This window comes from Ipomoea nil, unplaced genomic scaffold (assembly GCF_001879475.1).
Source record: "Ipomoea nil cultivar Tokyo-kokei standard unplaced genomic scaffold, Asagao_1.1 scaffold1895, whole genome shotgun sequence".
NCBI lineage: Eukaryota > Viridiplantae > Streptophyta > Magnoliopsida > Solanales > Convolvulaceae > Ipomoea > Ipomoea nil.
The window spans coordinates 1,460,001-1,470,807 of record NW_017618323.1 but is presented as its reverse complement, the minus strand read 5'-3'; the positions used below and the strand labels follow the sequence as shown (position 1 = coordinate 1,470,807).

Genomic DNA, 10,807 nt, shown 5'->3' with positions numbered 1-10,807 from the left:
TAGTTCACCGTTAACTTACTCATTGATTTCAATAAAAAAAGGTCTTAGATTCTATTTCACTCTTATTAAATTATATAAATAATAATTTATTAGTAGTTACAACAAAAAATAATACATATACATTTCTTTAATTTAGAATTATGTGTCCACAACGGTGAACGGTGAACTAACGGCAATTCCTAAAATTTTAACGGAATTAGTAACGGTGTGTGAGTATTTTAGAAAATTTTAGTGTAAAATTTAAATCTGATCAATCTTTTAATCAATCTGAGCCATTCATTTGATTAAAATCTGTGACCGCTATTTTTTCTACCCATTATAGGCCTAACTCTCTTGGGCTCTTATTAGTATAGTAGATTTAGAATTATGTGTCCACAATGCCTTTATTCAAAAAAAAAAAAATTATTCATTATCAATCAATTAAATAAGAGAAATAATTTTATTAGTTATATTGTCTTTATTTTTCTTCAATATAAAAATTCTTTATATTCAAATTTATTAATTGATTATATTCGCTACATTATCCTTACAATGTCTTTATTCAGTGAAAAAAAAATTTATTAATTATCAATAAATTAATTAAAAGTAATATTTTCATTAGTTATATTGTCTTTATTTTTCTCAAATGTAAAAATTTTTACATTCAAATTCAATTGATTATATTCACTACATTATCTATTATCTTTTTTGTGCACTATTTTTCTAATTAAATATCAAAGTTATAACATAAAATAATGCTATATATTTATTTACCAAGTATTTTATTAATACCATGAAAAAATTTAAAAAATATAATTAATAAAGCCAACCATATTAACTACTTTTGAGAGATTTTGTGACAAAGAGAGTATTCAAATCACACTACAAATTGAAGTGAGAACTACCTCGCAATGTCCTTGTTTGACAATCAGCAGTTAGCGGTTATCTTTATTTTTCTCAAATGTAAAAATTTTTACATTCAAATTCATCAATTGATTATATTCACTACATTATCTATTATCTTTTTTGTGCACTATTTTTCTAATTAAATATCAAAGTTATAACATAAAATAATGCTATATATTTATTTACCAAGTATTTTATTAATACCATGAAAAAATTAAAAAAATATAATTAATAAAGCCAACCATATTAACTACTTTTAAGAGATTTTGTGACAAAGAGAGTATTCAAATCACACAACAAATTGAAGTGAGAACTACCTCGCAATGTCCTTGTTTGACAATCAGCAGTTAGCGTTAGCGGATTATACTAGCGGATTTGACCAGCGAATTTATTTAATTATTAACATTGGGTAGAAAAAATGACCACCAAATTATTAAATCAAATGAATGGTTCATATTGTTCAGGTTTTAATTTTTTTCTTTTAAGATTTTCTAATTTATTCTTAATTATATGATTATCCATTTAACTTTTCCGTTAATTCACCGTTAGTCTAATTCTAATATTAAAGTCTAATATAGAATTATAACTACACCATTAATTTAATTCTAATATTAAAGTCTTAATAGAACTTAACCACAAATCCTAATGTCGGAATCTCCTCAAACAATATTAGTATATATTTAATATTTTATGCCCTAATTTTTATTTGTTCTCCCTTATGTCCCGTATTTGGTTTCAACCATACCTATACAATTATTTTATTGACAATTAAAATCAATATTGACTATATTATCTTGCATTTGTAAACTTAGAATTACCTATTTAACCCGCACGGGCTTAGCTCAATGGTTTAGTGGGTAGTATTTGGGAGAAGAGACTAAGGTTTGAACCTCGGTGGCGGCAATGCGGGAATTTTGTCCAAAGTGGGTAGATTCCTTGTGCGTATCAGCATTTGGCCCTGTCTGCTGAACCATTGAGTCACCGTGATTTACAACTTCCCACAATGCTCTGTCGAGTCGGAGTGTGGGGGGGGGGGGGGGGGGGGGGGGCTTGGGGTTGGGGACTCAACCTTTGGGAGAAGAATTACCTATTTAAATACGCAAATTCAACTTTCAATTATCTATGCATGAACAATTTCAATATAATCTTGCCTTAATATACTTTAAAGTACTTATTTAAAAAAAATCATTGGGCATTATCCTAATCGCGCAATGCGCGTAAAAAACTAGTTAAAGAAATGCATATGTATTATTTTTTGTTGTAACTACTAAATTATTATTTATATAATTTAATAAGAGCAAAATAGAGTACTAATTATACCAACTTTGATTGGGATGAGGTTCGAACCTGAGACATTTTTTTATTGAAATCAATGAGAAAGTTAACGGTGAACTAACGGCAATTCTTAAAATTTTAACGGAATTAGTAACGGTGTGTGGGTATTTTAGGAAATTTTAGTGTAAAATTTAAATCTGATCAATCTTTTAATTAATCTGAGCCATTCATTTGATTAAAATCTGTGACCGCCATTTTTTCTACCCATTATAGGCCTAACTCTCTTGGGCTCTTATTAGTATAGTAGAAGTATATATATATATATATATATATATATATATATATATATATATATATATATATATATATATATATATATATATATATATATATATATATATATGCATTCAAAAAAAAAAAAATATATATATATATATATATATATATATATATATATATATATATATACAGTGCCGTTTTTTAGTTTTTTGTGGCCCTGTGCTCCTAAATAAATGAGGCCCTACGGTCTCTATCAAAAGTATAAGCGCAATATTTAAAATCAATATCGTTAAATATATGATTTTTATTTATATATGATTTTCAATATAAAGAAGAAAAATTCAAACAACTTTATTTATTATAAATAAAATTCTAACATAATGCAAATTAGAGATCTTTTATTTAAAAACAGATGTTCTTCTAGCATTCTTTGTTGCAAATTCATCAATCAACTCTTCATAATCTACTTTATCCAAAAGATCATTTTCAATAGATATCATTGCTAATCCGTTAAGCCGTTCTTGTGACATTGTAGAGCGTAAGTAGGACTTCAACAATTTCAACTTGGAAAAACTTCTTTCTGCAGATGCAACAGTAACAGGAATAGTTAATAAAATTCTGTATGCAATAACTGCATTAGGATAACAATCAAACAATTCCAAATCTTTCAAAATTTCAATGGGTCCTAGTTTTTCATTAACATACAACTCTCTTCTTAGTTTTAACTCCACATACAACTCATCTCCATTAATATCCGAATGTCCATTATGCTTAAGAGAATTTTCAAGACGACTACAGGAAGACTTCAAACTCATATCATCTAAAGAACTTAACCTGTCAGAATTAAACAAGAAACCAAATATTTTCTCATACTCTTGAAATTGCTCAAACCTACTTTTAAGAGAAACAACAGCTTGATCAACAATGAAAAAATAATAATTAACTCTAAATGAATCTTCTGCAGATAATGAAACTTCTAATGATGCATTTGAATTTTCATCGAATTGTTTTTTTCTACGGATTTCACGTCTCTTAGGAAAAACGGGGTCTATATCCATTTTAATAGCAATTTCCTTAGCAGAATCCAAGGCATCATTAAAACCACTTTCTCTATATTTCTCAAAAAAAGAAATCAATTCCTCAATTTTTTCGAAAGCAACATCAATAAGCATGTCTTTGGATTGCAAGTACTTGCTAACAAAATTAATACGATACAATATATGAAACCATATTACTATAGCCACCAAAAATTCAAAATCACCAAGTTCATTTGTTGCTAGAGATTTAGCTTCACTTCTTACTAAGGAATCACTATCAACATCTGCAACTTGGAGTAAAGCCTCTCGTATTTCTACCATTTGAAATCTTATGGCTTGAACACTCTCAACACGACTCTCCCAACGAGTGGAAGATAATGACTTAAGAGTTAAACCATGTACATTATCTTTCAAAATACCCCATCTCTTGGTAGATTTTGCAAAAATTGTATATATACGTTGTATGACTCCAAAAAAATCTTTTGCTTTACTACAAGCATTTGCCATATCACATAAAACTAAATTAAGACTATGACAACCACATGGAGTATAAAAAGCTCTAGGATTTTCATCTAAAAGTCTTTTTTGCACACCTTGATGTTTACCCTTCATATTTGACCCATTATCATAACCTTGTCCACGTATATCAAAAATATTAAGATTAAGAAGATGCAATTCATTTTGCAAAGTACTAAAAAGACCTAGTCCAGTTGAATCATTCACATTCAAAAATCCTAAAAAAGACTCCTCAATATTAACTTGATGTGTAGAGACATCAACATATCTTATTATTAATGACATTTGTTCATTGTGGCTAATATCAGGAGTACAATCAAGTATTACAGAAAAGTATTTTGCTTGCTTTATTTTTTTTAATATTTCAGATTTCATCGAGGAAGCAAGCAAAGATATTAATTCATTTTGAATGCTATGACCAAGATAATGAAAGTAAATTTCTTCATTTTTAATACGCCTAACATGTTCTTGGATAATAGGGTCAAATTCGGCCACCATCTCAACTAAGCCTAAAAAATTTCCATTGCCATTTTGATACAATTTTTCATTAGTACCCCGAAAGGCTAAATTACGTTTGCCAAGAAACTTAACAAAAGAAATAATTCTTAACAAAACTCTTTTCCAATGATCTTTCTCCTTTTTAATTAATCCTTGAGCAACTTTGTCAATGGTTTGATTTTTCTTAAACCTTTGACGCAAATCATACCAAGTCGTCATATTTTTAATATGCTCCATACATGTCTCATGTTCTCTAAGTCTTTCACCAATATGAGCCCAATCATTGAAACCTTCATTTGTTAATTGACCTCTACCAATACCATTTTTAAAGATTTTGCAACAAAAACAAAAAACTCTATCAAGCTCTTTTGAGTAAACTAACCATTCTCTATCACATTTTTCGCCATTTGATAAGACCCTAGTATACAAATTTGCATTAAATTGCCTAGAAAACTTATCTTTAGGACCTTTTACAATAGAATTATCTCTCTTAGGACCATTGATTACTAATAAATCAATCATTTTCGAATCAAGTCCATCCCAATTTCTTGGATCAAAAATATCACAATTGTTAGTTTCATATAAAGCATCTGCATCATCATCATTGTTGGGTGAATTATTCATTTTTTCATTCTCTACTTGATCAATATTTTCAATATTAATATGCACATTGTTACCATTTTCAACATTAGTATCATGATTATCCACATTGTTTTCATTATCAACATCAACACCAACATTTGGATTTTCAGAAAAAATTTGTGGTGTTTTAATTATAAACTTATCTAATGCTCCTCTTTGTAATTGTTGTAACTCTTCATTTTTTTTTTGTTTCTTACGTTTTTCATAACCAGATTCATATTTCCTAATGCCGGGAGCCATAATATGCAATTCACAGATTCAGCAATTGAAATCAAAGTTATCAAACAACAATATTCTAACAAAGAGGCAAGGAGCAATCACATTACACATATAACATATAAAATTAAAAATTAAAAATTTAAAGTTAAAAAGGATTGAAACAACCTGATTGAAAAGTCCTTATTTTTTGTTTATTGTCTTGGTCGGTTACTGCCTTACTGCCGTCACGCCGACCAGCACAGCAGCACTCCCGCCTCTCCCCGTCTCCCGGTAACAAGCCAACACCGAGTACACCGCCACAGAATCTATAATATCTACAACAAGACTTGCAAAAAGTGCCAAAATGCATAATAAATTTGATTAAAACAATTTTTCAAAAAAAAAATGATTAAAACAATTTTTCAAAAAAAAATTGATTAAAACAAAACGCAGAATAAATTTATTATGATTGCTGAGTTGCTTACCAGTGAGTCAGTGACCAGAAGGGGCAGAACCGCATAAGGTAGAAGGCAAGAAGCCAGAACTCCAGAGTCCAGAGTCCAGAAAAGCGCAGAATCCAATAAGTCCAGAGTCCAGAGTTCGTATTGCCTTGCCGGCGTGATAACTATTAACTAATAATGATATATATGATTTAAAAACAAAGATGCAAATAAGGAGGAAACGCCCAGGTTTAAGATTGAAGACTTCACCGCTTCCAGTCTTCCCGATTCCGTATTTCCGTGAATCCGTGCAGAATTGTCGAAGAAGACTAGAAGAATAAGAAGAGTAGAAGACTAAGATGAAATTCGTGGAGTGTGCAGCCTTTGCCGGAAACGCAGAAGTGTGGACGTCGAAGAAGACTAGAAGAGTAGAAGACTAAGATGAATTGAACTCTGAATCTCTGAACTTATTCCTCTCAATCCTCTACGGCCCTGCCAATCATGAATCGGCAAAGAAGACAAAGAAACATCGGGAAACAACATTATTGATTACTCAATTAATTCTTTCATAAATTTTAATTAACGTTGGAGAAAACTGATCGGTTTAATTGTAAAAAAAAAAAAATTTTGTTTAATTAACGGAGAAAACTGATCAGTTTATTCCTCAGAATTTTTTTTTTTTAATTTGTGAGGTATATTAGGTATACTACTATACTGGGCCTCTAAAATTTGGGGGCCCTCTAAAACTGGGGCCCCTGTGCGGTAGCCCAGCTTGCACAGCCCCAAATCCGGCCCTGTATATATATATATATATATATTAATACTTAATGTATAATATTATTAGTACAAAATAAATTATACTTGCCTTAATAATTAATTGTTAATATTATTGTCTAATAATTATTTATTGTAATTCTCTCCACCTTTTTCAGTGTAATTATTATGGTTATTTTATGGTAATCTATATACATATATATTTTTATACTTAAGGTATAATATTTTTGGCACAAAATAAATTATACTTACCTTAATATATAATTAATTTTTAATATAATTTTCTAATTTTTATTAATGGTAATTATTTAGGTAATTTTCATTTCCTTCTTTCGTGTAATTATTATGACAATATGGTAATATATTTCAAAATTCTGGCAATTTCATTAATTATTATAGTAATTTTATGTTAATATGTTTCAATATTGGAAGAGAACAAATATTATAATTAATATAATTAATGAAATTATTATAGTAATTGCCACAATATTTGGTAATTATAGTTAATATAATTATTAAAATTGAGAAATATAATATTTCTTCCGTTACCATATTTGTGGCAATTTTATTAATTTATATAGAGTAATTAATAAAATATGAAATATAATTAAGGAAATGAAATTATAAAATTAACAAAATATGTGTTAATAAATATTTAGAAATTTTTTTTAAATACATACATACATACACTTATGCACTGTAGTAATCATACAAAATTTAAATGTTAATTTTTTAATTTTAAAATATAATTTTTTAATTATAAATCTATCGATATAAATTATAATGAATGAAAGTATATATAGAATTTTCCTATATACATACTAATAAATATTCTGTGTATATACTATGTATTGTATAATCATATATGGAAATGTGTCCGATTAAAGTTTAAACTTACTCATACGAAATTTAAATTTTTTTTTATTAATTTCTAAGTATATTTCTCTTAGTTGTTATTCATATTTTTAGAATTATAATATATATGAAATACAATTAGGAATAAATCAACTTAATTATGTGAACTTTTCTATAAATTTATCTAAATATGTAAATGATTAGCGATTATATTAACCATACAAAATTTAAATTTAAATTTTGTATGTTATGAAAATAGATACTTGACCAAATATATAAAAGTCCAACTATATTATTACATTATACATTTTAACATCTTTTCATTTTTTTCTATTTTTAATTTTAAATTCATAATATCAAAAAATTTTCCGTGTAACGCACGGGTAATACAAATCCAAAACATTGATATATAAATTGTCAAGTTTCAGCACCAAATGTGAATATCTACATGTTGGCTATTATTTGGGTAATTATTTCCTCGAATTAAAGAAATAATATGATCATAAAACATAATCGATTCAACTCAATTTTTCAATTGCTGCACTATATAATATTCGATGTTATAATTTACAGAATTTTATATTTACGTAATTATTATTAATATATTATAACAAATACATTCCTTACAAAAGTCAGGGCCAAACACTAACTCACGTTGGGTTATTAATGAAAAAAATAGTCTTTAATCATGATCAATTGTACGTGGCTTTTTCCCGAGTCCCCATCCCGATGGCCGGAAGGTTTTAGCTCTAGACAATGATTGACAAAATTCTGTTACTAATACCAATGTCGTCTATAAAGAGATTTTTCAATAATGTGTAATTCAAACCAGTGATATTATGTTTTCTTTTTATACCAAGATGACAAAATTGTTATATACTGCATCTACATAGAAAATATATCTTTCGTACAAATAATTTATATAACTGAGTTGCTTGACAACTAGCTAATTAGCCCAATTAATACAAATCTTAAACACTGATATATAAAATCTCTAAAGTTTCGGCACCTGATGCGTATATCTACACGTTAGCTATTAATTGGACAATTATTTGCTCGAATTCAAATAATGATAACATCATAAAACATAATCGATCCAACTCGATCAATTCTTCAATTACATTATATAATATTCGATATTATAGTTTATACAATTGTATATCAATCCAAAAATTTTAAAATATTATAACAAATTCATTTCGTGCAAAGCACGGGTAAAAATACTAGTGTATACTTAAAAACGGATGCAATTTATTACCAAATTAAAATTATACTAATGTAATTTGAGCAGAATTCAAATTAAAACTTATTATATATTACGGAGTATTAAAAAAATACAAATGATATTTTGACTTTAATCGTTTCCTTTTTCTTTATTACTATAATAAAGCCATGGCAAAAAAAAAAAAAAAGTAAAAATTATTCTTCTGTCTAGTAAACTTTGTTAGGCTCAACCCAGACTATCAATAGACTATCAACCTTCACAGCTCTTAACAGATCTCTCGTTCTTTGCATCACATTGTTTGATAGGCTCCAAATTTTCAATAGGACTTTCAGGCACCTGTCGATCTAGAAAGTCGTGAAAGGCAGAAAAAGTAAAATAATTGAATAAAGTTATACAAAAAGGAAAAAACAATGTAAGTGATAAACAAATAACATTTTCAAATAAATCATAATCTTCTTTGTCATAAATATGTGTAGGGAAAACGGCATCCTTCAATACTCCCACAGTTGTATTAGAATAAAACTGCAACATATACCTGTGGCTGTTTTGTTTCTATACAAATTATAAATCACCAAAAAAAATTTAATCCGATAAACTCCCCCTTCTTTAAATTTCTTCATCCACTTTTGAACAAAAATTTAGGAATATGAATATGTAGAAAAGTTCCATGCAAATATGGTATAAAAAACAATGTATTAAAAAACCATATGCATAAACAGAACCTTTGAAATTAAAAAATATTCATACGATAGTACAAAAACAATACCTCTTTATCATGGACTACACACTCAATAGAGTTGATTGTTTCAGCACCTCTCTTCTCTAGAATATGATAGAAAATTAAAAATTAAAAATTAAAAATTATTCTTTGGTAAGTAAATTAATTCCTTATAAATTAGGCTATTACTTATTAGGTTATTACGTTATAATAGTTTATTAGTATAATAACGTTATATTATTTCCTTAATTAATGTTACACGGATGGGATATAGTACATATCCGTGCAGATGGGATATTATTTCCTTAGATTAACACTAAGTAGCAATAATATTACCAATTTATGCTTTATTAATTATTTTTTTACTAATAAATAAATTATTAATTAATAATATAAAAGTTTGAGCAAGAAAGTTGAAGAGTAGAATTTTACTTTTGTTAATAGTATATATAGATATATAGATATAGATATATAGATTAATGTATTTTCTACATGAAATTATAAACACGTAAAAAAAATACTAAAAATTTGCAAACAATAATATTACCAATTATATTATAAAATATAATACCATACATAATATTACCAATTATGCAATATTAGCAATTAATAGATTTTAGTTAATTTTCATTTTATATTTGCTTACCAAATAAATTTTATTAATTATTTGACTAATAAAATATTTAATTAATTAACTACAAAAGTTTGAGTGTGAAAATGAAATATATAGATATATAGATTTAAAGTGAAACAGAACATAAGTAGAAGTCGGGTGATCACATCTACCTGTATAAAAACATAGAACTACAAGCTTAAAAGATGGGGATGTGATATATATGAATATGAAGCAAAACAAAGGGCACATCGTGGTGGTAACATATCCCCTGCAAGGGCATGCAGCCCCCATGGTGAAACTGTCGCAAAAGATAGCGGAGCAAGGCGTAAAGGTGACATTTGTGACGACGGAATTCACAAGCGCCGGCATAGCGGAGTCGATGGGAGATGGCGAGAGATTCCGGGTAGTGTCGGTTCCCGATGGGCTGGAAGCCGGAGATGATCGGAATGACCAGCGGAAAGTGTCGGAGGGTGTGAGGAGAGTGATGGGTGGTGAGTTGGAGAAATTATTATTGGTGAAAGATAATGATGATGAGAAGGTTAGTGGTGTGGTTGTTGATGTACCATTGGGATGGGCTTTGGATATTCCTAAGAAGATGGGGATAAAGACTGCTGTTTATTGGGGTTCTACACCTGGATGCTTGGCTTTAGGGCTCAAGATCCCTCAACTCATTGAAGGCAATGTCATTGACAATCAAGGTATGTATGATGTGTAACAACTACTACCCATTATATTGTTTTCGATGGTCTGATCTGATCTCCCCCAAAGATTAGTTATATGTATGTATGTGCATCTTACCAATTCAGGATCTATGGATCGGAATTGATGGAGGAGTTGAGCTAGTTAGGT

The 10,807-nt window shown here is 28.3% G+C and overlaps 2 protein-coding genes across 2 annotated transcripts in view; one reads left to right on the top strand and one right to left on the bottom strand.

The window, feature by feature from the left end:
* Positions 1–2,837: 2,837 nt before the first annotated feature.
* Positions 2,838–5,372, bottom strand: LOC109193523 (zinc finger MYM-type protein 1-like). Its single transcript, XM_019344365.1, has one exon. The coding sequence runs from the start codon at positions 5,370–5,372 to the stop codon at positions 2,838–2,840; it is 2,535 nt and encodes an 844-aa protein (XP_019199910.1).
* A 4,812-nt stretch (positions 5,373–10,184) lies between these two features.
* LOC109193522 (UDP-glycosyltransferase 83A1-like) overlaps positions 10,185–10,807 on the top strand; it is a 4,961-nt gene continuing 4,338 nt past the window's right edge. Inside the window, exon 1 of the mRNA XM_019344364.1 lies at positions 10,185–10,656. Coding sequence (XP_019199909.1) covers positions 10,185–10,656 — 472 coding nt within the window. The remainder of the gene's footprint in view (positions 10,657–10,807) is intronic.

Bases quoted from the DNA above. Each gene is read 5' to 3' on its own strand.
- LOC109193523 (XM_019344365.1), bottom strand. From the start codon at position 5,372: ATGGCTCCCGGCATTAGGAAATATGAATCTGGTTATGAAAAACGTAAG.